The sequence below is a fragment of the Manis javanica genome, chromosome 6 (genome assembly GCF_040802235.1).
Source record: "Manis javanica isolate MJ-LG chromosome 6, MJ_LKY, whole genome shotgun sequence".
Lineage (NCBI taxonomy): Eukaryota > Metazoa > Chordata > Mammalia > Pholidota > Manidae > Manis > Manis javanica.
Window position 1 is genome coordinate 114,025,903 of NC_133161.1, and position 27,530 is coordinate 114,053,432.

General features: G+C 37.9%; 1 protein-coding gene across 2 annotated transcripts in view; it reads right to left on the reverse strand.

Annotated features, from left to right (window-relative positions):
• Positions 1-3,398: 3,398 nt before the first annotated feature.
• Positions 3,399-27,530, reverse strand: part of LOC108388483 (acetyl-CoA acetyltransferase, mitochondrial) — a 31,607-nt gene continuing 7,475 nt past the window's right edge. The window contains exons 2-12 of one of the 2 annotated variants that reach the window (XM_037020255.2): positions 21,246-21,293; positions 13,447-13,564; positions 13,072-13,167; positions 12,741-12,841; positions 9,626-9,769; positions 9,069-9,219; positions 8,012-8,107; positions 6,729-6,842; positions 5,815-5,879; positions 4,088-4,245; positions 3,399-3,673 (exon numbers count right to left, since the gene is read on the reverse strand). In XM_037020255.2, coding sequence (XP_036876150.2) covers positions 3,553-3,673; positions 4,088-4,245; positions 5,815-5,879; positions 6,729-6,842; positions 8,012-8,107; positions 9,069-9,219; positions 9,626-9,769; positions 12,741-12,841; positions 13,072-13,167; positions 13,447-13,564; positions 21,246-21,293 — 1,212 coding nt within the window. In that variant the 3' untranslated portion in view covers positions 3,399-3,552. The remainder of the gene's footprint in view (positions 3,674-4,087; positions 4,246-5,814; positions 5,880-6,728; positions 6,843-8,011; positions 8,108-9,068; positions 9,220-9,625; positions 9,770-12,740; positions 12,842-13,071; positions 13,168-13,446; positions 13,565-21,245; positions 21,294-27,530) is intronic. The other variant, XM_037020259.2, reaches the window with a different exon arrangement.

The window sequence follows — 27,530 nt, forward strand, 5'->3', positions numbered from 1 at the left end:
TGAGCATAATAACCTCTAGCTCCATCCATGTTGTTGCAAATGACAGAATTTCTTTTCTTTTTATGGCTGAATAATATTCCACTGTATACATATACATCTTTATCCATTCATCTTCTTATGGACACTTAGGTTGTTTCCGTATCTTGACTACTGCAAATAGTGAAGTGTTAAACATAGGGGTGCATATATATTTTTGAATCAGGGATTTTATTTTCTTCAGTAAATTCCTAGAAGTGGAATTACTGGATCAAATGGTATTTCTATTTTTAGTTTGCTGAGGAACCTCTGTACTGCTTTCCACAGCAGTTGTACCAATTTCCATTCCTACCAACAGTATAAGAGGGTTTCCATTTCTCCACATCCTTCCCAACATTTGTTATTTCTTGCCTTTTGAATAGTGGCCATCCTAACTAGTGTGAGATGGTATCTCATTGTGGTTTTAACTTGCATTTCCCTGATGATTAGTGATGTGGTGGGTGCATCTTTTCCTGTGCCTGTTGGCCATTTGTATTTCTTCTTTGGAGAAATGTCTGCTTAGGTACTCTGCCCATTTTTTTTTTTTACAATATTTTTTTTTTTTGAGAGGGCATCTCTCATATTTATTGATCAAATGGTTGTTAACAGCTAACAACAATAAAATTCTGTACAGGGACTCAATGCACAATCATTCATCCACCCCAAGCCTAATTCTCATCAGTCTCCGATCTTCTGAAGCACAACGAACAAGTTCTTACATGGTGAACAAATTCTTACATAGTGAATAAGTTCTCACATGGTGAATAGTACAAGGGCAGTCATCACAGAAACTTTTGGTTTTGATCATGCATTATGAACTATAAACAATCAGGTCAAATATGAATATTCGTTTGATTTTTATACTTGATTTACATGTGAATCCCACATTTCTCCCTTATTATTATTATTTTAAATAAAATGCTGAAGTGGTAGGTAGATGCAAGATAAAGGTAGACAACAGTTTAGTTCTGTAAGAAAGCAAATGTAGATGATCAGGTGTGTGCCTATGGACCAAGTATTAATCCAAGCTAGACAAGGGCAACAAAACATCCACAGATGCAGAAGATTTCTCTCAAAACAGGGGGAGTGAGGTTCTAAGCCTCACCTCTGTTGATCCCCAATTTATCACCTGATGGCCTCCCTGCGACTGTGCCTGTCTTAGGTTGTTCCTCCCTTGAGGAATCTTACCCGTCTCTGGCTAATACAGGGAAATGTAAAGTTGGTAAGTGAGAGAGAAGCAATATTGTTTGAAAAGGTTAGCTTTTTACTTCTTTGCAGATTTATGCCCTGTGGGTTTTATGCCCAGCATTTGTCTTGAGGTATCTTTACCACTTGGAAGAATTATGATACTTGGTAAATTCGATATGAGGCACAAATTCTATTTAAGGGTTGTAATTAGGAAGGAATAAGAAAAGCTATAGAAGTAGCAGACGGAAGAAAACATGGGAAGATTATTTCTTTGACATATCTTCTTGTAGAGTAACTTAAGCATGTATAGGTTTTAAATTACTAATTAAATTGCACATACACATTAACATAATAGGAATACAGTTACATAACCAAAGCAGACCTACAATTACCAGCCATCTCCAGTGAAACCAAGAAAACCAGTTTCACATTTGTGAAAACTTATCTATGATATGATGGATATTGTCTAACTGAAATTTGAATAGTTTGAGAAAAATCAGACAATTTAAAACAACACATTCCTGGGAACTGTTCACATCCCCTATGTTCTTTTAACAGTAGATAGTCTGTAGTCTCAAGATTTTGGAGCGCTGCAACTTGCACTTCTAATTCTTGGTTGGGTTCCAACAGCATAGATCCAGTCAAATTTGTTATTTTACTGTATGCACAGGCCAGCTTAGATATCTCCTTCTTCATTCCAGTTCTGCCCATTTTTTTAACTGGGTTATTTGGGGTTTTTTTGGGTGCTCATGTGTATGAGTTCTTTATATATTTTGGATGTTAACCCCTTATCAGATGAGCCATACCCCTAGTATTTTTATCTCATTAAAAAGATGGTCACTTATTTTCTGGTATTTAATATAAAAAGGACTGAGGTGAGGCTACCCATTTTTCTACTTAGATGTTTGAGAAATTATGTTCTCTCTAGAGTCTTGGTGTGATTGTTAATTTTGCTAATGAAATAGGCCTTCAAAATCTGCCCAGTTAGTAAAACTGAGCTCTTCTTCTATTATAGCATCATTATTGCTTGAGAGTACTGTTTTTCTTTCTAAGAAACGTCATTCACTTACTGGTTCTATTTCTTTTTTCTTTTCCTCTCTCCATTTTTTCCCCAGAACTGTCAGAGTTTTTTGGATGTATTCAGAAGTTTTTGGATGCTGTGTTAATTCTGTTTATCTTCAATGAAATGTTCTACTATATTTTGGGTTGGGTATTTTTTTCATGTATTTTACCCAGCTCCCATTACAGTTAGGGCATATACTTATTGAGAACACTAAAATGCCAAGCATAGTGAGTTAAGAATTTTAACCCTGAGCAGGATTGCTTGGATTTGACTTTGGAATTTATTTAGCCAATCTATGTCGATTCCCTTATCTGTATAGTAGGGGCAATAATGTGTACCTACCCTCTTCGGTTTTTGTGAAGATTAAAGAAGTTAATATAAATAAAGCCTCTAAGACAGTGCTTGTGAAAGTTAGCTGTGATTACTATACAAATATTTTTTAAAGTACTCTTTGACTTTTAAAGAACAGTATTTCTTTTTCTCCATATATTGTGTTTCTTCAAGATAAGGATCCACAATGAAGTATGCGCCAAGAGATATGTGTATACAGTGTGGGGGTTTTTCTGGATAAAATGTAATTCAAGGTAACTGCTGAATTTTATTCTGCTTAAGAATAAGCATTGTTGCATATAGGAAGGAGTAGTCTCTTCCCTTTATAAATCCGCTCAGTTGAGCAGTTTCACCCTTCTTTCCCACTCTGTGCTGCTGCAGTAATTCAGAGCCCAGACTATGGGATTTTCTGTTTAGCCCCACAGCCCCACTAAATCCGGAATGCTGAGGTTAGAGGAAACTACATCCACCCTAGACCTGGGCACACGGTTTTTTCCTGTTTCTGGCAACACTGCGCACACTTTGTGTCTTCTCAACTAATGGTATGTAGTACTGCTAGTTTGCCCGGAACAGCCACTCTCACATTAAAGTCTGCTGAGTGTCAATTAGCTATAGATGACACTCACTTGATCTTTCACAATCCTCAATAAGATGAATTATGATTTGTTCTCTAAAATGGAAGCTTCTACTTAAGTCACGAATATTGCACACTGGTATTTCAAATAGCACAGCTTTATAACATAAGAATGTGTTAAAGTTCTAAAGATGACAATTTAAAGCAGAAGAGATTTATTTCAAAAGGTTTCAGATTTTGATCTTTTATTTTTAAAAAGGAGTTAAAACAGAAAATAGTAAAAAAATGAAACATGACTTTGAGTACCAGCCGACAGGGCTGTCACTCACACTCCTCACTGCAGGCCGTCCCGCCCGCCCAGGCTGCTGCCGTGCGCAGAGGGCTACAGCTTCTGGATCAGCACGGCTGACGCACCTCCTCCTCCATTGCAAATACTGGCAAGACCATATTCTCCTTGCTTCAGAGCATGAGCCAAATGAATAACAATCCTGGCTCCAGACATCCTAGGATTAAGAAACCATTCTGATTCTTCAATACATTACAGATTTATGATTAACCAAACAATGTTTCTATCCCAAATTAACTTCTTATAAAGTTTATTGGCTATTCTTGTAGCTGAGCTTAACTACTTCTCTTAAACATGAGACTTGTTTCAGGAATGGTTACAGCTTTTTTAAAAGGGCAAGCATAAACTTTAATCTAAAATTATCTTCTACCACATAAAACTATTAGATTCAAGCAAAAAATGTAACAGGTCTGTGTTCAGTGTTGGATCCTAGAAATACTTTCCCTTATGAAGGACGGGTGGGAAGAAAACTGTTAAATGAAGAGGAATACAAATTATCTTTAGACAATTTAAATTTAGATAGAAACATATAGACAGCCATTAAAGAGATGTTTTTCATCATTTCACCTACCCAATTGGATGACCCAGAGAAACAGCTCCTCCATTGATATTGACTTTTTGGGGATCAACATCCAGCATTTTAATGTTTGCTAGAACGACCACACTAAAGGCTTCATTTACTTCCCACATTGTAATATCTTCTTTTTTCAATCCTGCATCTTTAAGAACCTAAATTTTTCAAAATTTAGATTATGTTGAAATAAGTGTCAAAACTTATTTTCCTAAAATTCTGCAACTTTGGTTTATATTACCCTTGGTGCCACATACATTTAAATGTGGAGTTTCTTAGTTTCCAGGAAAAAAGGCCCTTTTATTTTCTGACTTGAATTTATCTTTTCAGATTGTATTGGAAAAATTTTGTTTGTGTTATTTTCTATTCTGGGAAGAGAGAGAAAACTCGATTTTCTTGACTATTCCACAGACCTGAAAAGAATATGTACTCTCTGTTTAAGTGAAGGTCTGCTTTACTGATTATATATTGTTTAGTTCTAGATTCTGGATCTGCCAAATGAAAGCAGTGTATTTGTCTCCACTATTATAGTGTTTTCTGTTTAGCGCTGCATCACTATAGTTTTTCCTTTATAAACATTGCTATGGGATTATTTGGGGCACAGATATTCAGAGCTATTGTATATTCACTGTAAATTATCTCTTCCCAATTTTCTATGTCATGATCTCTTGTTCTGGTAGTTCCTCAGCTACGCATGAAGGTGTTTTGGTGCTACTGGTTATCCTTAGGCTATTATCTCCCTAAACTACTGCTAGGGTCCTTTTTCTTTAGAAATTTTTGTGTTGTGCAGAATAAAACTAACTTGATCCTATTCCTCCCCTTTCCTCTCTTCCCCCAGTGGGCCCAGCTTCTCAACCTGTACACTCGGCTTCCTCTGTCCCAAGCACAAGACAACACGGTGCAGAAGTACAGCTGTTTCTCTGGCTCACAGTCTAGTCAGGGTCAGCATCTGGCTTCTACTTTCAGAAGCTGCCTACTTCTTTTGCCTCCCGAGATCTGCCACGTCTGGACATATCATTACTCCCTGTTGTTTCTGATCCTCCTCTATCCTTCTTCCCCAGTGATTTCTGCTTGCTTTTTATTTTTAATAACCTGGGTGCTGCTCTCAGTAGTTGACTCTCCAGGTGAGATGCTTTCCTTCTGAAAGGGAGCGTTTGCTGGACTCTTTGGAGCTCCCTCGACCCCTACACCTCCTCGTCACTGTCTCTTTTCCTAAAACCCCTCAGCAACTTCCCACAGAGACTCAGGCTGACAGTTGTTGCAGGATGTAGACTTTCCCCACCATCAGTAGGTTTTTCTCTACTTCAGTTTTACCTCAAGACCTGCTCCCAGCCGTTCCCTGTCAGGATGGGACCTCTCCTACCAGTGAGTATCTGCTTTGAATTAGAGGACCAGGACTGTCAGCATTCCCTTTTTCCTCTGCCATGCCATCTTCCCATTTTATGGTTGCCATCGCACAGGTGTGTGAGCTCAGCATCATACTTACAAGCACTTCAGTTATATAGTATTTATCTGCTCCACTGAAGATGTAATTTGTAGGTTGCTCCTTTAGTGTTTTGGTTTTGTTATGCTTGTTGCTCTAATTGTTTTCAGAAGTGGGAAGACTGGAAACCAAGCTACCTCTATGCTTTGGCAAATGAACAACATTTAAAATCTATAACTTGCTAATTTGATTAAGCAAACCCGAAGCTGGCATAATGGAGCACCGTCCTTCTCTTTGTTCTCACCTTAGGCACCGCATACGCAGGCGCAATCGGAAAATCAATAGGCTCTACAGCAGCATCAGCAAATGCTTCATAAAGAAAAACCAGGTTGTTAAATCTTTTTTACAAGCACCCAAAGCTATATCCAACACATACATAGTACACAAATAAAGGTATTTGTTCCTTTCCTAAGATTCTACACTTTGTAAAATTACAGCAATCATCTAAGCCATTGATTCTCACAGCTTAGGAGAAATGTGCACCCAGAGACACCAGCATTATCTAGAGACATTTTTGGTTGTCACAACAGGTAAAATGCCACTTGTTGTGTGGTATCTAGTGGGTCAAGGCCAAGGACACTGCTAACACCCTGCAATGCAGAAGGAAAAGCCCCCACAGCAAAGAACTGCTGCCAAATGTCCACAGTGCTGAGGTTAAAACCCGTGGTCTAAACTAAGAATAAAACCAAGTTGCAAGGCTTTTTCTAAACTAACAGAATCATACCTGTTTAATGCTTTATGAAGAAAGGAAAGCACGTTTTACAGCTAAACAATAGGCTTAAGGAGACTGAGGGTATGCCAGGGCTTACACAGCTAATAATAAATGCCAGAACATGTAGATTTCATACTTCTAGACTGCTAATATCACATTCTGTTTATTGTACCTGGTCACCTTTCCCCATAGTACCAGGGTAAAACATGGACCTTGTACTCTCCCACTTACCACACAGGACAGGAAAAGATTTTTAAAACTGTACTCATATACAGCAAGCTATAAGGAAAATATTAAATATGTATTAGCTAAGTGCTGTCACAAGCTACAATCTATAGGTAGAAATAGGCAACTTCAATATTGTGTATTATGTATTACTAACAAGGAAACTCAATTCAGGAAGAGATTTCAGAGGTTTAGGAATAAACAAGTTCAAAACTTTCTACCTGCTATTCTTGCCAGGGGTGTAACACGGAGCCTCCTGGCCGCATCTGTGGTCATGAGAACCGCAGCAGCTGCCCCATCATTCAGTGTGCTGGCATTGGCCGCTGTTACTGTGCCTGAAAGCACCAGTAGCATGAAGTCAAACATCCCTTCACACTGAACTCATTTGGTTCAACTGAACAAATTCTTAACATACATCGCCTGGATTGCCAGATACATAAACTACAAATATGGATGTAGGTAATTCCTGCCTTCAGGAAACATACACAGCTAACTATAAAACGACTAATACAAGAACACATTTTGTGTTGGTTTTTAGTAACAGTTCATTCTAAATCAGCTCAGGAGCTCAGGCAGGATGGCACTAGGTCTTCAAAGATAAGGGCCAGTTGTTATTTTTTTCCCCAGGGTCTAACTCTTTGCTTATTCATAAAAAAGCAGAGATTGATTATATTTTTTTCAAATCAATGTCAAAATCTTCTCTGTAATCACTTGAAATTAAATTGCAATGAATACTAAAAATCACTGAACATTTTAAACAATTTTATGGTATGTAAAGTATGTCAAATTAAATTTCACTGAACACTAAAAAATCATTAAACTGTACAATTTAAACAGATGGCATGTGAATTGTGTCAAGTTCTTTAAAAATATCAGTGAAGACAGCTGCTAAAATTATAAAAGTATACTCTTCCAATACAAATTTTTATATGATGCTTAAAAATGAAAACTCATCCATTCCTATAGTTGGTATTGAGAAATTCAATCAAGAAAGTGGGGGAAAAGTAATTTCAAGTTATTACTGCAACTGTATACAGCCAATTTTAAAAGCAGAACTGACCTTTTTTCTCAAAGGATTTCAATACCATTAATTTAGAACTCTGTGATCCCAGTCATGCTAACATTCAATAACTATTTATTGAGGAACTGCTATGTGCCAGGCACCAGAAATACTACAGTGAACAAAGCTATCGTATTAGTCCTCAAAAAGCTTACAGATATTAAACAAAACATGTAAATTTGATTTGCCTATCACAATAAACTTTCCAGATGAACTGCGCATGAAAACCTGAATTGTATGATCATTCTACAATCTCTCTGTTAAGCACTTTGAAATATACTATGGACAAATATTTGTTAATTTCATTGAGAGTGATGTATTGAAAATGTTAAATAACATCTAGATGTTTTCTAGAATTACTTTTTAAAAATCCTTAGGCAATTCTAAGCCTAGATACTCTATACTGACTCCATTTTTTCTTACACTTCATTTCTTAATACTAACCATTTTCTTTTTGGAAAACTGTCTTCAGCTTTGGAACTTTGCTAAAATCAACACGTTTATATTCTTCATCTTCTTTCACCACTATATCCGGTTTACCTAAAACAAAAGTCTTTTAAGTAACACCAGTCAAGACAATAATTATAGCCACTCAGTAAGAAACTGTTGTACAAGGTGCCTGGCAGTCTGTGCCTCCCTTTGTATGACTGCATACCTTAAACCATCCTGAGTACATTCTACTCTAGAATCTACCAACTGTAATCTCTGTCAGTGTCTTAAAGAATTTATTAGATAGCTTAATGAAATTTAAATCTTCTGTTGGGCCAAATCCCATTCTCTTCTCTCTCCGCCTCCTTCTGTGATCACAGACCCCATTCCATGACCCCAGGGGCAGGCCTATCACCTAGGCTGGAGTGTTCCACCACTCTGAGCACAGTAATCACTGCTAGAGGAGACATGCAACATAAGCCAAGTTAATGAGTCTTCACTGTGGATTTATTCTGCTGGAGTTGGTGAAGATGTTTCTTTCCTCTTTGGCTGATAGCCCTATAGATGTGACTCTATAGATGGAGGTAGCAACTTAGGAAGGCTGAGAAAATAAAACACAAAAGCATGTAGGACTGAAAAGCCAAAACAGCACATCCCAATAGTATTGAACACCCAGTTCCAATCCCCTGAAGTTCCCAGAGCTGACTAGTTGCTGCTATGTATCCTTCAGTTCTGGGAGGGACCCCTCATAGCCTTCTAATAAATCCCCTTTTTGACTTAAGTTAATGTCTTATTTGTCACTTGTATAAGGAAGTGCTCTAATACATTGCTCAATTTAAAAATGATATGCTTAGTGGAATTTGCAATGGAGATGAAGTTTGATATTAAATTGGAATAAATTATATTATCTGTGGCAACATTTCCCTTTATTAACCACGTGCAGGAGTGTCAATGTCCTCAGCCGAAATGAACAAAGATAAAAATGTTCTAATTTAAAACTCAAACATAAAAAAATATAGCAACATGTAAAGTCTACTAAAATATTTAAGATTTTGGAACATTATCCCTCTACCTTTTACTGTCACTGTGACAGGAATAACTTCATTTCCAAATTTTCCAGCCTCCCATGCTGCTTTACTTCTGGTGTAGGAGTTAATAGCATAAGCATCCTGTTCATCTCGTGCAAGATTCAGCTTCTTTGCAGTAATCTCAGCACAGTTGCCCTGGTAAAAGTTAGAATATTTAAAAAACAAGTTCACTTTGCATAACTTAGCAGTTAAATTTAGTTTCCTAACAGATACTTATTTCTGTACTAAATAACTTTTCACTCATGTCTCTTCTTCAAAGATTTAAATTAGCCCAGAAGTTGCTTTTCAAAGGCAAATAATGAAATAGTTAGGATATCCACTATTACAAGTCAGAAATGTCCTATTTCACTTTGGGGAAATCTATTCAGCAATTGAGCCAAGTTGATACAATGACCACAGAAAAGTATTTTCCTAAAATAAATGGCTAAAGTCAGCATTTATAGAGCCCATCCTTCAGTTGGGTCCCTAAAATACATAGATGTTAAAAATCAAACTGTACTATATACTCGATGGCATTTTCCCATTAAAACGCAGTAATTACCATATGAATTTTATTGTAGACATCAGTCAGCCCATCTTTTACGATCAAGTCTTCAAGCTTCACCCCGCCATATGGTGTTGCCCCTCTGTTCATCACATAGGGGACATTAGACATGCTCTCCATGCCACCTGCCACCATCACATCCTGATCAGCAACACAAAGACCAACGTCAATTCAAATAGCTGTGAACCCATCATACATTTTACAGAGCTACGACCAACAGGCATTCTACATGTGCCCTATGTTAACAGTGAACACAGGAAGAACCCTCTTAGCTCTGATGAAAGGAAATGCTCTAAAATGTGTAATAATTAAGATTTGAATCAGAAATAAGAATGCCAGGAATCCTTCATGTAAGACTATCTGAAATTCTTCTAACCCTTCATTTCATTCACACTGCTAAAAATTTACTGTCTTCTGAAAGATTAGAAATAATCTCAGTTTGTTGGAATAATCCTTTTATATCCGAGATCTTCTTCATCAATTCTTCCCGGACAACTGTAATGATTTTCTACTTGTCATCTGACATGCAGCTTTTTCTAACACCCAGGTGTCATCTACAGTCACCTAAGTCATTCTGGCTAGAATGTAAGTCTGATCATTTCCCTCTTTAAAGGCCTCCTCAGCATAGTATATAAGGCCCTTTACGATCTTACTTCCCTCTCCCTTTCCAGCCTCATGCCTGGACCTGGACCTCATATGGAAACAAGTCATATGGAACTGCTGAAGGTTCTTCAAAGATACCACATTCATTCACACAGACATCTGCCCTTTTTGACCCATCCACCAACATGCAAAATGCTTACAATAGCCTTTAAAACTAACCAAAACTACAGCCACTTATGAATTCCCTGACTACCTATTTCTATCCTTTCTGGGAAGTTTCCGTTCCTTCTGTTGTGTTCTCCAGTTACTGTGTAATGCTTTTCTTAGTTACACTGTTACACTGTAATGTAGCTATATTTGAACAGTTGAATTTTCTCACTCAACTAAGCTCCACTGACACCAGAAACCTTATCATATCTATTTTTGTATTATTGGTGCCTGGCATATACTCAAGTTTAATAAGTACTAATCAATTAACCTGTTATTACAAGTCAACAAAAGATATTAATTTGCATCATAAGGGCTAGTTTAAAACATTAATGTAAATGTAAGTTAAAATTAAGGCCAACTATTTCTCACAGCCTTTAATCAGCAATAAAGACAAACAGAATGCCAAAAAAAAAACAACTATTTGAAATACAGAGATTTTCAATTAGTTCTCATGTAAGTTTAATTCAATTATCCTGAAATACTGAATAGTTTCTAGGGATGATGGCAAGAATAAGTGACAGAAAATATGGTATCAATTATTCTTCAATGTAAAATAAAATGGATAGTTTTCTAAAATCATAGATTAAATATTCAAAATAAGGCAATTCCAAGTTTTCTTATGACTCAGATTAATTGTACACATGCACAAATGAATCAAATACTACTAATTGAAAGCATTTCAGTGTAGTGCAAATAGTGTTCCCTATGGAACCACAATAACTTTAATAAGACAAAACATCTCGTCATTCAGTTTTCAAACATCTAAATAATCTCATGACCACCTTTCACCCACTGGTTTAAGATGAGTTTGGTAACACCCAATGTCAGCATTATCTTGTGAATAGACAAGTTCTCACAACCTTTGTGAGGTGTATAACTGGCTTTTATGGGAAGCATTTGAAAATATCATTATTTTAAAATCTGACTCAAATTTTCCTCTTAGGAATTTTTCTGAAAGACTTGTACACAATGAGATTCATGTTTTGCTCACCTATCTCCAGTGAATGTCACTAAGTAGGTCCTCAGCCGATATGAGAAAGAACTGGGACTTGAAATTAGTTTGGCCCCAGACCTTGTGTTCCTAACCACTGCACTACTGCCTCAGTGGGACTGACTCAAGTAGCTACAAGTACACAGAACTCATGCATAGGGGCACTCACTGCAGTATTACTTAAAATAGTGAAGAACTGGAGACAACCTAGATGTCCATTCAATAAGGACCCATAAAATATATTACAGCTGTTTGGTTCAACAGAATATTCTCTTTTATGTACTGACACAGAAAGCTCTCCAAGACACTAAATGGGGCACAGCGTTCAAGCAACTTGCCAAAAACACTCCTGGCTCTTAAGTGGCAGAATATGAAGAAAGTGGGAGATAAGCCAGAGACTGGGGGTGAGAAGAAAGAAGACTTCTTACTCATTTTATATTTTTCTATGCCATTTCAGTTTTTAGCATGCGCTTACATCTTTTCTAATAAAGTACCTGATACATTAGCCCAGGTATCACTTTTTCCTCTTTGGTTTGCCTGACAGACGGGAGCAAACAAGGGAGGGGCAGCGGAGCAACGCGCACCTGTGATTCTCGCACACGGAAGAAATCCGTCAAGACCTCACCGCTGAGCTTTAGCCTGGTGTGTTTATGCCCTGATAGGCTGGAATTCACCAGAAAGGGTAAGACATGTGTTCTCTGATTTCAGCCCATAATTATGTTTATGGTTGTCTCGACCCCACTCTCCTCAGCTGAAAGAAGAAAGTCTGGGATCTGATAAACCATGAGTCTAGGTCTAGTCTAACACCACGGCATGTTTGCTGAGCAGCCTGTCTTGCTTGACTGACGTAAAGACAATATCTAAATCAAATCAGCAAGGCCAGTGGAAAGCCTACACAGTTTAACAAATGAACCCAAATACTCATCAATTCAGGGCTCAAACAATGGCCTGGTTCCCAGGGTCAGCACCTTTATTGTCATTTCAGATGAAAATCCTTCTTATTCTCCCATATACAAATTTTATGATGTCTTAAATCACCCAGAATCTTAGGGAAAGATTCCAAGTAAAGAGTCATCCAAAGACTAAAACATCTTGGCCAAAAACTACTTTTTAACACAGGACACCTAAGGTATCATTTTGACCTCTTTGTCAAAGGGAATTCACAAATCCAGATCCACTCCTGAGTATCTCAAACACAGCAACTGTACTTATGAGAATCTCACTTCTAAAGCATGACTATAATTGGATTTTAATGTCTCTTAACACTGCAAATTACTGTAGTTATAAAATTGAACAGGTGCTTCATACCTGATGTCCGCACATAAGACTCTGAGAGGCCATCATAATGGCTTTCATTCCTGAGGCACAAACTTTGTTCACAGTGGTGCATGGAGTAGAAATAGGTAAGCCTAAAAACCAATGCAAATAAGCCATACTTCAGAAAAATGCTTCAAACATTACTGTAGAATTAAAATTAATAAATTGAGCATATTAACCTATAATCTGCAATACTCCTGCCAATATGTCTATAAATGTTAGATTGCATTATACATTTTAATATTTTATTTAAGCTGAAATAGCCTCCACATTGCCATGTCAAACATTCTAAGTATAAAAGCAAAAAATGTATTCCTGGTACCTGCGCCCAGCACTGCCTGCCTTGTAGGGGCTTGTCCTTCACCTCCTTGTAGAACATTGCCCATGTACACTTCTTTCACTTCTTCTTTGGCAATCCCTTTTTTAAAAAATCAAAAAGGCATGTCCACATTTTATTCAATTTACTAATTAGTGATTACCTATAAGGTCCATGACATTATATAAAAGGAATGATTTCTTTTTCTTGTCAATTTTGAGTTTCATTCCTAACTCTATGGTACAAGGATTCTTTATAAGGGAATTCAGAAATGTGGACATAAAGTCATTTTTCAGTGCTACACACACAGTAAATGGAAAATAAATATTTGTTCCATGGAATCAGTGCCCCCTCAACAGAAAAATCAAAGCAACTACTGACCTGCCTTCTCAATGGCTCCCTGAATTGCAATAGAACCAAGTTTAGTGGCTGGTAGGGAAGAAAGGCTGCCTAGAAAGGATCCAATGGGTGTTCTTGTCGCACTTACTATAACCACTTCCTGGCAAGACAGAAGATAGTAAAGATTATTATACTTGAATATTTTGCCCAAATCATCTTTCATTAAAGGTAATTCAGAGATATATAGCAGTTCCCCCTTATCCACAAGGGATATATCCTAAGACCCCCAGTGGATGCAGGAAACTGCAGCACCGAACCGTAAATATGTCTACATACATATCTATTATAAAATTCAATTTATAAATTAGGCACTGTAAGAAATTAACAGTGATAATAAAATACAATGATGATTACATAAGTACACTAATAAAAGTTATGTGAATGTGGTCTATCAAAATATATTTTACTGTAGTCACCCTTTTTCTTATGACGACGGGAAATAATAAAATGCCTAACTGATGAGATGAAGTGAGGTTAACTACACAGACATTGTGATGGAGCGCTAGGCTATACTACTGACCTTCTAACCATATGCCAGGAGGATAATCTGCAAACCACAGTGACTGAAACCATGAGGCAGGTCTACTGTATTATCAAAGAAACAGACTTTTTTATAAATGACTAATTACTCAAGGATTAAAATAATCTCAATATTTGAACAACACTAAAATGAAGCAGTTCAATGCTAGTGCTTCATGATTTAAGACCTAATAGAAAAGCTAAGACAAACCAACTCAAAAATAGGTATAGATCCTTCCAAGTTCTCCCCAGGAGGTTTGAAACCTGAGGCTTAAATTTCGATTCTACTCCTCAATAAAAATTCAAGAAATGACCACTTTACCCTTGTTAACTATATAATAAACAACCCTAACCAAATGGCTTCCTTACTAAGGGAATAAAGACCTAGTAGGGGATGTACCACTTAACTAGAACACAGCCAGCATCTTAATTTCTTAATGAATATGACTATTAATAAGGAATTTAAGAAAAAGTAGATAAAAGGCCTCTTAAATATTATAAAACACTATTGAAACAATTTTTTCCTTACACTTATCTTCCACATTCTCCTATTAAACTCATAGATAAATAAGAGAAATTTTCCCTAAATTTGAGAAAGAAGGCTATTACTCATTTTAGGGGCTCTAGAGAAATGAAGAGAGGACAGCTCAGAAAACACTAGGTGATAAGCTGTCTAAACCCTAGCCTAATTCACTTCTTTTTTAAATTTTTTTTTATCTTTATTGAAGTATCATTGATATACAATCTTATGTGGGTTTCAAATACACATAACAGTGGTTCAAGTTACCCATATTATTAAACCTTTACCACCTATAGGAAGATATTGCAGAATCACTGGCTATGTTCTTCATGCTGGACTACCATCCCCATGACCAATTTATACCATGATTGAGAACTTCTGCGCCTCTTTATCCCCCTTACCATAGCCACCCACCTACCCTAACCCCTCCACCATGGTGACTTCTCAATGTTACTTCTCAGGGTCTATGAGTCTACTGCTGTTTTGTTCATTGTTTTGCTTTGTTTTTATATTCCACAGATAAGTGAAATCATATGGTATTTGTCTTTCTCTGCCTGGCTTATTTCACTGAGTATAATACCCTCTAGATCCACCCATGTTGTTGCAAATGACAGGGTTTCTTTTCTTTTTTGTGGCTGAATAGTATTCCACTGTGCATATATACCACATCTCCTTTATCCATTCATCTACTGATGGACACTTAGGTTGCTTCCATATCTTGGCTATTGTAAATAAAGCAGCAGTAAACATAGGGATGCATATGTCTTTTCAAATCAGGGATCTTATTTTCTTTGGGTAAATTCCAAGAAGTGGGATTACTGGGTCATGTGGTATTTCTATTTTTAGTTTTTTGGGGAACCTCCATATTGCTTTCCACAACAGTTGAACCAAATGCTTTTTTGGCATCTACTGAGATGGTCATGTGATGTACAGAAGCTTACTAGTTTGACACAGTCCGACTTGTTCAATTTTGTTTCCCTTGTGCAAGGAGATGTGGCCAGGGAAAAAACTGCTCATGCCTATGTTCAAGAGATTTTTGCCTATGTTTTCTCCTAAATGTTTTATGGTTTCATGTCTTATATTCAGGCCTTCAATCCATTATATGTTTACTTTTGTGTATGGAGTTAGACAATAATCCAGTTTCTCTTACATGCAATTGTCCAGTTTTCCCAACAGCAGTTATTGAACAGGTTGTCTTTCCCTGTTGTATATTCATGGTGCCTTTATCACATATTAATTGACTATATATATATATGGGTTTCTATCTGGGCTCTCTATTCTGTTCCATTGGTCTATGGGTCTGTTCTTGTGCCAGGACCAAATTGTCTTGATTACTGTGGCTTTGTAGTAGAGCTTGAAGTCAGGAAGCATAATCCCCTGAGCTTTATTCTTCCTTCTCAGGATTGCTTTGGCTCTTTGGGGTCTTTTGTGGTTCCATTTGAATTTTAGAACTATTTGTTCTAAAAATGATGCTGATATTTTGATAGGGACTGCATTGAATCTGTAAATTATTTTGGGCAGGATGGTCATTTTGACAATATTAACTCTTCCTATCCATGAGCACAGGATAGATTTTCATTTATTATTGTCTTAATTTCTCTCATGAGTGTTTTATAGTATTCAGAGTACAGGTCTTTCATCTCCTTTGATAGGGTTATTCCCAGGTATTTTACTCTTCTGATGCAATTGTAAATGGCATTGTTTTCCTGATTTCTCTTTCTGCTAGTTCATTGTTAGTGTATAGGAATGCAACAGAATTCTGTGCATTAATTTTGTATCCTGCTACTTTGGTGAATGCAGTTATTAATTTTAATAGTTTTATGGTGGCATCTTTAGGGTTTTCTATGTATATCATTACATCTGCAAACAGTGAAAGTTTAACTTCTTCCTTACCAATTTAGATTCCTTTTATCTCTTGGTGTTGTCTGATTTCTATGGCTAGGACCTCCAGTTCTATGTTGAATAAATACAGTGAGAGTGGGCATCCTTGTCTTGTTCCTGATCTTAGAGGGAAGGCTTTCAGCTTTTTGCCATTGAGTGATTTTAACTGTGGGTTTGTTGTATATGGCCTTTATTATGTTGAGGTATGTATCCCCTGAATTCATTCTGTTGAGAGTTTTTGTCATGAATGGATGTTGAATTTTGTCTTATGCTACATCAGCATCTATCGAGATGATCATGTGGTTATTATCCTTATTTTTGTTAATGTGAAGTATGATATTAATTTATAAATATTTTATCATCCTTGGATCCCTGGAATAAATCCCACTTGGTCACTATGGATGATTCTTTGATGTATTTTTGCATTCAGTGTGCAATTACTTTGTTGAGGATTTTTGCATCTATGTTCATCAGGGATACTGGTCTATAATTTTTTTGTGGTGTCTTTGCCTAGTTTGGGTATAATAGTGAAACTGGCCTCATAGAATGAGTTTGGAAGTATTTTCTCCTCTTCCAATGTTTGGAAAACTTTAAGAAGGATGTGTAGTAGCTCTTCGTTAAATGTTTGATTGAATCCACTGTGAAGCCCTCTGGTCCTGGCCTTTTGTTTTTTGGGGAGTTTTTTAATTACTAATTCAATTTCATTGCTGGTAATTGTCCTCTTCAGATTTTCTGTTTCTTCCTGTGTCGATCTTGGAATGTTGTATTTTTCTAGGAAGCTGTCCATTTCTTCTAGGTTGTCCAATTTTGGGGCATATAATTTTTCGTAGTATTCTCAGATGACTCTATTTCTGAGGTGTCCATTATGAATATTCCTTCTTCATTTCTGACTTGATCTGCATACTTTCTTTTTTCTTGATAAGTCTGGCTAGGGTTTTATCTATTTTGCTAGTTTTCTCAAAGAACCAGCTCTTGGTTCCATTGATTTTTTTTCTATTATTTTATTCTCTATTTTATTTATTTCTGCTCTGGTCTTTATGTCCCCCCTCCTACTAACTTGGTTTCATTTGTTCTTCTTTTTCTAGTTTCTTTAACTGTGAGCTTAGACTTGATTTGGGATTGTTCTTATTTCCTCAGGTGGGCCTATATTGTTTATGTACTTCTCTCTTAGTACAGCTTTTGCAACATCCCTCAAATTTTGGACTGTTGAATTTTTGTTTTCATTTGTCTCCCTGTATTGCTGTTAATTTAATTGATCCATTTATTATTTAGAAGCATGTTATTTAGGCTCAATTTGTTTCTGGCTTTTGTTTTGTGTAATTTATTTCTAGTTTCATACCATCATGGTCAAGATGCTGCTTGATACAATTTCAATCTTTTTTAATTTATTGAGGTTCTTCTTCTGGCCTAGTATGTGATCTATTCTGGAGAATGTTCCATGTTCACTTGAGAAAAATGTGTATCCTACTGTTTTGGGGTGGAATATTCTGTAGATATCTGTTAAGTCCATCTGATCTAATGTGTTGTTCAGTGCCTCTGTTTCCTTATTTATTTTCTGCCTGTCTAATCTGTTTGTTGATGTGAGTGATGTGTTAAAGTCTCCTAAAATGAAGGTGTTGACTATATAAGTCTATATTAAGCCTTTACACTTTATGTATTAAATGACATAATCTGCACTTTCTGTGTATTGTCATTTAATATGTGGGGTGCAAAGATATTTATAATGATTATATCCTCTTGTTGGACTGACCCGTTTCTCATTATGCAATGTCCTTCTTTGTCTCTTATGACTTTCTTTGTTTTGCAGTCTATTTTGTCTGATATAAGTACTGCTACTCCTGCTTTTTTCTCCCTATTATTTTCATGAAGTATCTTTTACCATCCCTTCATTTTGTCTATGTATGTCTCTGGGTATAGAATGAGTTTCTTGTAGGTGGGTCTTGTTTTTTTATGCATTCTGTAAGTCTATGTCTTTTGATTGGTGTATTCAGTTCATTCACATTTAAGGTAATTATTGATAGGTAGGTACTTATTTCCATTTTATTAATTGTTTTCTAGTTGTTTTTATAACTCCTCTCTGTTCCTTTCTTATATTCTCCTCATTATATGGTGGTTTTCCTTAGCACTGTGATTGGATTTCTTTTTTAATTTTTTGTATATTTATTATAGGCTTTAGATCTGTGGTTACCATAAGGTTCAAGGACAGCTTCCTAACTATATGTCTGTATTAAGTTGATGATTACAGTATTTCAAACACAATCTAAAATTTTTTTTCTCCTGTACACTTCATGTATTAAATGTCATAATCTACAATTTTTATGTATCCTTTGATTTTGTGTATAGTTGGTTTTACTACTTTTGTTTTAATTTCATACTTGCTTGGTAATTGGTCTACTACCTTTACTGTGGGTTTATTTTCACTGGTGAAAACTATTTAGCCTTAGAACATTTTGATCTACAGCAATCCTTTAATGTATTCTGAAGGTCTGGCTTAGTAGTTATAAATTCCCTGAGCCTCCATTTATCTGGGAATTGTTTAATCTCTGCTTCAAATTTGAATGATAATCTTGCTGGGTAGATGATTCTTGAAGGTCCTTCTGTTTCAATACATTAAATATTTCATGCCCCTCCCTCTGGCCTCTAAGGTTTCTGCTGAGAAGTCTTCTGATAGCCTGATGGGGTTACCCTTATAAGTAATCTTCTTTCTCTCTCTGGCTGCCTTCCATACTCTCTCCTTATGCTTAATCTTTTTCATTTTAATTATTATATGCCTTGGTGTTGTCTTCCTGGGGTCCCTTTTGTTAGGGGCTCTCTGTGCTTCGATGACCTGAGTGTCTATTTCCTTCCCCAGATTGGGTAAGTTTTCAACAATTATTTCCTCAGACACTCTCCCTTTGTCTATCTCTTTTCCTGGCACCCCTGTAATGCAAATATTGTTTCAGTTGGATTGGTCACACAGCTAGCTTATTCTTTCATTCCTAGAACTTCTTTTTCATTCAGTTCCTCAGCTTCCTTGTGTTACTGTTCTCTAATTTCCATCTCATTGACTGCCTCCTCTACTTTAAGCAATCTATTATTCATTCCCTCCATTGCATGTTTCACTTCAGTTACTGTATTCTTCAGCTGTGAGTGGCTCTTTTTCAGCTCCTGAATCTCTTTGTTGAAGTCTTCCCTGAGATCTTCAATACTTTTCTGCAGATCAGTGAGCATATTTATGACTTTAACTTCGAAATCTTTATCAAGAAGATTGGTAATCTCCATTTAATTTAGTCCTCTTTCTGGTGTCATATCCTGTAGTTTTGTTTGGAACAAATTACTCTGCCTTTTCATTTTGTCAGCATTCTGTTCCTTCCTTTGTATTAGATGGATCTGCTATGCTTCCTTAATCACTTTATGGAGAAGGCATCCTGTGGTGCCCAGAAACTCAAAACTCTTCACTGTCCAGTACCTGGTTCTCCTTTGCTGAGGAGCCCCAATTGCTATTGGTGGGCAATGGGCAGGGCTGCCTTTCTGTCTGCCTGCAGTGGTCTCAGTGGCAGTGCCTCAGCTGATGCTTCATGATCAGAGCAGTGACTTGTGCTGAGATTGCTGTGGGCAGAGCAACCCTCTGCCCTACAACAAGGGCAGGGATGCCCTGAGGGCAGGGCAGTTGCAGGGCTTAGCAAGTTTCCAGGTGGCAGGGCATGTTGCAGCAATGAGCCATGCCCCCTGGCGGTGGCAAGGCATGCAGCACTGGGCTTGGCCAACCACACAGAGAAAGCAGCTCTCACAGCCAGCTCCTGCAGGTGCCTCCTGTTGGGCTGAGATGGAGCTAAGAAAGCTGCAAGAGCCTCTCTCTGCCTGCCAGGTGGCATAGTCTAATGCTGCTGGGTCAAGTGGGCTGGTGTACTGTTGGTGCCCAGTGAAACACCTCAGGGCTGAACCATCAAGGAGGAATGGAATATCTGGCACTCCCAAGAGTGCCTGATCTGTTGGGTGGAAGGAGAGCTGGGGAGGTGTGTCCACCTGTTCTTTCTCCTGCAGAGAGAACTCCATCCAACCCTCACCCCTCTGGCACTCCTCCCACTGCTGGCAAGTCTTTCAAACTGCTGCCACGGCTTTGGGTCTCAGAAAGACCAATGGACATGCCTGTCCTCCACAAGGGTCAGGAGTCTCAGCCTCTGAGAGTGTTCCAACTGTTCCTGGTGTCCAGCCCCACTAAACACCAGAACCCAATGCAACACGGACTTGTGTAGCAGTCCTCCAAGGCCCAGTGTGCAGAGTTCCTGGGTGCCCATTCTCTCCCCAAAATGTTCCTCTTCTTCCCACTTGTGGGCTGGGATGGGGAAAGGGCTAGGGTCCCACTTGATTGTAGCTCTGCCACTTTACCCTCTTCTGTGTGGTCTAGTCTTCTTCCCAAAGTGTAGGTGGTTTGTTCTGCAGTCTTCAGGTCATTTTCAAGTTTAGCTGTATTTGCTGCACTTGACTCCTTGGTTGTTTGTGGGAGGAGGTCTCTGCCTTGCCTTCCTACTCCACCATCGTTTTTCTGTCTCTCCCCATGCCTTTCTCTCTACCATCTTCCATGTGCCCTCTGCAGTGGGCTGCACACAATATAATATGGGTCCCCAAGAGTAAGGAAGAACACTGCCCAGTATTAGGAGGTTGTTTTGCAGTAGACAATGGAAGAAGTATAAATTATGCAGAGCACTTGGTTGAAATTTTTTCATGGTAATTTGGGAATTTAACTTAGTATTTCAACAATTAGAATTCCTAACCACTGCATCAGCCTGAGTTGACCCCCACATAGATGGAAATCATAAGATGCATTTTTATTGACCAAATTTCTTAATTACTGAGATTTTAAGGCACAATTCATACTTACATTCAAAGTGGGTTTTGATACATAATTTCGTTCCACATGTCTTACTTCCTGTAATATAAAGATGTTAGAAATATTAATCTACATCATTTTTTACTTCTCAGTGATAAGGATATGGAGATTTATTTCTGCTTCTTTATACTTATTTTCCAAATTTTCCAGTTACCATATTATCTGTATTGTAATCAGAAAAAAATTACTACTTTGTAATATACTCTTCTAATTGTTCACTGAAAATTTTTTAACTTGTGATGAATTTATCATCTTAAAATTTCTAAGCCTTTCTTAAGTGTAAGCTTTATAAAATATAGCTTTAAGTCAGATCTAAGTTCTAAATTGAGTAGAGTAACATGCAAAAAAATTCTCATAGCTTAAAAAAGTTTTTTTATTTAAGTAAAACTTGCTATTTCTCTCCATCCACTTCTAACAAATGCCTCTGATTTATTTAAGGCAAAAGCACCTCATATGAATGTGATCTACATTACAAAATAAGTCATTTTTTAAGAAATAAGAGAGTAGGGCGGAGTCAAGATGGCGGCGTGAGCAGAGCAGTGGAAATCTCCTCCCAAAAACACATAGAGCTATGAAAATATAACAAAGAAAAATCTTCCTAAAATAGAGCCCACAGGACACAGGACAACATCCAGACCACATCCACACCTGCAAGAACCCAGAGCCTTGTGAAGGGGGTAAGATACAAGCCCCAGACCGGCGGGACCCGAACGCCCCTCCCCCCAGATCCTGGCGGGTGGAAAGAAACTGGAGCGGTTTTTTTTTTTTGGCCAGTGCTTTTTGGAAGCCTTAAAGGGACAGGGACCCCGTTCCTAGGGAGGCAGGGTGGCGGGACCGGTGAGCGGGTGCCTGGGACCGGTACCTGAGGACGGAGGAAATCGCGTGTTTTTCCCCTTTTTTTTTCTCTTTTTGGCGAGTGCTTTTTGGAAGCCTTAAAGGGACAGGGACCCTGGTGCTGGGGAGGCAGGGCGGCGGGACTGGTGAGCGGGTGCCTGGGACCGGCGCCTGAGGACAAAGAATATCGCGCATTTTTCCCTGCGGGACCAGTGGGCAGGTGCTTTTTGGAAGCCTTGAAGGGACAGGGACCCTGGTGCTAGGGAGGCAGGGCAGCAGGACCAGTGAGCGGGTGCCTGGGACCGGCGCCTGGGGACAAAAAAAAAAAAATCAAGTGTTTTTTACTTTTTTTTTTTCTTTTCTGTTCCCTCTCTAATTGTTGCTGTTGTTGTTTTGGTTTGGAGAGTGCTCTTTGGAAGTCTTAAAGGGGCAGGACAGGTCACTTAGACCAGAGGCAGGGAATCTGGGGATCTCTGGGCACTCTAACCCCCTGGGCAGCAGGGAGCTCAGAGGCCCCTTATGGAGATAAATAGCCTCCCAGCCTCCAGACCATGGAATTACACAGAACCCCCAACAGAAAGGATCCAAGGAGGACAACACCAAGACACATAGTAATTAAAATGGCAAGGATCAAGGACAAGGAAAGAGTTTTAAAGGCAGCTAGAGAGAAAAAGGTCACCTATAAAGGAAAACCCATCAAGCTAACATCAGACTTCTCGACAGAAACCCTACAGGCCAGAAGAGAATGGCATGATATACTTAATGCAATGAAACAGAAGGGCCTTGAACCAAGGATACTGTATCCAGCACAACTATCATTTAAATATGATGGTGGGATTAAACAATTCCCAGACAAGCAAGAGCTGAGGGAATTTGCTTCCCACAAAACACCTCTACAGGGCATCCTACAGAGACTGCTCTAGATGGGAGCACCCCTAAAAAGAGCACAGAACAAAACACACAACATATGAAGAATGGAGGAGGAGGAATAAGAAGGGAGAAAAGAAAAGAATCTCCAGACAGTGTATATAACAGCTCAATAAGCAAGCTAAGTTAGGCAGTAAGATACTAAAGAAGCTAACCTTGAACCTTTGGTAACCACGAATCTAAAGCCAGCAATGGCAATAAGTACATATCTCTCAATAGTCACCCTAAATGTAAATGGACAGAATGCACCAATCAAAAGACACAGAGTAATAGAATGGATAAAAAAGCAAGACCCATCTATATGCTGCTTACAAGAAACTCACCTTAAACCCAAAGATAAGCATAGACTAAAAGTCAAGGGATGGAAAAACATATTTCAGGCAAACAACAGTGAGAAGAAAGCAGGGGTTGCAGTACTAATATCAGACAAATAGACTTCAAAACAAAGAAAGTCACAAGAGATAAAGAAGGACACTACATAAGGATAAAGGGCTCAGTCCAACAAGAGGATATAACCATTCTAAATATATATGCATCCAATACAAGAGCACCAGCATATGTGAAGCAAATACTAACAGAACTAAAGAGGGAAATACACTGCAATGCATTCATTTTAGGAGACTTCAACACACCACTCACCCCAAAGGATAGATCCAACGGGCAGAAAATAAGTAAGGACACAGAGGCACTGAACAACACCCTAGAACAGATGGACCTAATAGACATCTATAGAACTCTACATCCAAAAGCAACAGGATATACATTCTTCTCAAGTGCACATGGAACATTCTCCAGAATAGACTACATACTAGCCCACAAAAAGAGCCTCAGTAAACTCCAAAATATTGAAATTCTACCAACCAATTTTTCAGACCACAAAGGTATAAAAGTAGAAATAAATTCTACAAAGAAAACAAAAAGGCTCACAAACATATGGAGGCTTAACAACATGCTACTAAATAATCAATGGATCAATGAACAAATCAAAATAGAGATCAAGGAATATATAAAAACAAATGACAACAACAACACTAAGCCCCAACTTCTGTGGGATGCAGCGAAAGCAGTCTTAAGAGGAAAGTATATAGCAATCCAGGCACACTTGAAGAAGGAAGAACAATCCCAAATGAATAGTCTAACATCACAATTATGAAACTGGAAAAAGAAGAACAAATGAGACCTAAAGTCAGCAGAAGGAGGGACATAATAAAGATCTGAGAAGAAAGAAACAAAATTGAGAAGAATAAAACAATAGCAATAATCAACAAAACCAAGAGCTGGTTCTTTGAGAAAATAAACAAAATAGATAAGCCTCTAGCCAAACTTATTAAGAGAAAAACAGAATCAACACAAATCAACATAATCAGAAATGAGAATGGAAAAATCACGACAGACTCCACAGAAATACAAAGAATTATTAAAGACTACTATGAAAACCTATATGCCAACAAGCTGGAAAACCTAGAAGAAATGGACAACTTCCTAGAAAAATACAACCTCCCAAGACTGACCAAGGAAGAAACACAAAAGTTAAACAAACCAATTACGAGCAAAGAAATTGAAACGGTAATCAAAAAACTACCCAAAAACAAAACCCCGGGGCCAGACGGATTTACCTCGGAATTTTATCAGACACACAGAGAAGACATAATACCCATTCTCCTTAAAGTGTTCCAAAAAATAGAAGAAAAGGGAATACTCCCAAACTCATTCTATGAAGCCAACATCACCCTAATACCAAAACCAGGCAAAGACCCCACCAAAAAAGAAAATTACAGACCAATATCCCTGATGAATGTAGATGCAAAAATACTCAATAAAATATTAGCAAACAGAATTCAACAGTATATCAAAAGGATCATACACCATGACCAAGTGGGATTCATCCCAGGGATGCAAGGATGGTACAACATTCGAAAATCCATCAACATCATCCACCACATCAACAAAAAGAAAGACAAAAACCACATGATCATCTCCATAGATGCTGAAAAAGCATTTGACAAAATTCAACATCCATTCATGATAAAAACTCTCAGCAAAATGGGAATAGAGGGCAAGTACCTCAACATAATAAAGGCCATATATGATAAACCCACAGCCAGCATTATACTGAACAGCGAGAAGCTGAAAGCATTTCCTCTGAGATCGGGAACCAGACAGGGATGCCCACTCTCCCCACTGTTATTTAACATAGTACTGGAGGTCCTAGCCATGGCAATCAGACAAAACAAAGAAATACAAGGAATCCAGATTGGTAAAGAAGAAGTTAAACTGTCACTATTTGCAGATGATATGATACTGTACATAAAAAACCCTAAAGACTACACTCCAAAACTACTAGAACTGATATCAGAATACAGCAAAGTTCCAGGATACAAAATTAACACACAGAAATCTGTAGCTTTCCTATACACTAACAATGAATCAATAGAAAGAGAAATCAGGAAAACAATTCCATTCACCATTGCATCAAAAAGAATAAAATACCTAGGAATAAACCTAACCAAAGAAGTGAAAGACTTATACTCTGAAAACTACAAGTCACTCTTAAGAGAAATTAAAGGGGACACTAATAAATGGAAACTCATCCCATGCTCATGGCTAGGAAAAATTAATATCGTCAAAATGGCCATCCTGCCCAAAGCAATATACAGATTTGATGCAATCCCTCTCAAATTACCAGTAACATTCTTCAATGAATTGGAACAAATAATTCAAAAATTCATATGGAAACACCAAAGACACCGAATAGCCAAAGCAATCCTGAAAAAGAAGAATAAAGTAGGGGGGATCTCACTCCCCAACTTCAAGCTCTACTACAAAGCCATAGTAATCAAGACAATTTAGTACTGGCACATGAACAGAGCCACGGACCACTGGAACAGATTAGAGACTCCAGACATTAACCCAAACATATATGGTCAATTAATATTTGATAAAGGAGCCATGGACATACAATGGCGAAATGACAGTCTCTTCAACAGATGGTGCTGGCAAAACTGGACAGCTACATGTAGGAGAATGAAACTGGACCATTGTCTAACCCCATATACAAAGGTAAACTCAAAATGGATCAAAGACCTGAATGTAAGTCATGAAACCATTAAACTCTTGGAAAAAAACATAGGCAAAATCCTCTTAGACATAAACATGAGTGACCTCTTCTTGAACATATCTCCCCGGGCAAGGAAAACAACAGCAAAAATGAGCAAGTGGGACTACATTAAGCTGAAAAGCTTCTGTACAGCGAAAGACACCATCAATAGAACAAAAAGGAACCCTACAGTATGGGAGAATATATTTGAAAATGACAGATCCGAAAAGGCTTGACGTCCAGAATATATAAAGAGCTCACACGCCTCAACAAACAAAAAACAAATAACCCAATTAAAAAATGGGCAGAGGAACTGAACAGACAGTTCTCTAAAAAAGAAATACAGATGGCCAACAGACACATGAAAAGATGCTTCACATCGTTAATTATCAGAGAAATGCAAATTAAAACTACAATGAGGTATCACCTCACACCAGTAAGGATAGCTGCCATCCAAAAGACAAACAACAACAAATGTTGGCAAGGCTGTGGAGAAAGGGGAACCCTCCTACACTGCTGGTGGGAATGTAAATTAGTTCAACCATTGTGGAAAGCAGTATGGAGGTTCAGAAAAATGCTCAAAACAGACCTACCATTTGACCCAGGAATTCCACTCCTAGGAATTTACCCTAAGAATGCAGCAATCAAGTTTGAGAAAGACAGATGCACCCCTATGTTTATCGCTGCACTATTTACAATAGCCAAGAATTGGAAGCAACCTAAATGTCCATCGGTAGATGAATGGATAAAGAAGATGTGGTACATATACACAATGGAATACTACTCAGCCATAAGAAGTGGAAAAATCCAACCATTTGCAGCAACATGAATGGAGCTGGAGAGTATTATGCTCAGTGAAATAAGCCAAGCGGAGAAAGAGAAATACCAAATGATTTCACTCATCTGATGAGTATAGGAACAAAGGAAAAACTGAAGGAACCAAACAGCAGTGGAATTACAGAACCCAAAAATGGACTAACAGGTACCAAAAGGAAAGGAACTGGGGAGGATGGGTGGGCAGGGAGGGATAAGGGGAGGGGAAGAAGGGGGGGTATTAAGATTAGCATGCATGGAGGGGAGGGAGAAAGGGGAGGGTGGGCTGCACAACACAGAAAGGACAAGTAGTGACTCTACAACATTTTGCTAAGCTGATGGACAGTAACCGTAATGTGGTTGTTAGTGGGGACCTGATATAGGGGAGAGCATAGTAAACATAGTATTCTTCATGTAAGTGTAGATTAAAAATTAAAAAAAAAAAAGAAAGAAAGAAAAGGGGGATTACTCCTTGACAGGATAAAACTATTGGTAAATCAAAGATCAACGCGTGCTTTAAATATCCTTAATGTTGATCACTTAAAGGGTGTCAGATGATCAGCTATGGAGGTACTCTTTTCTGATAATATTCCTTTCTCTTAATA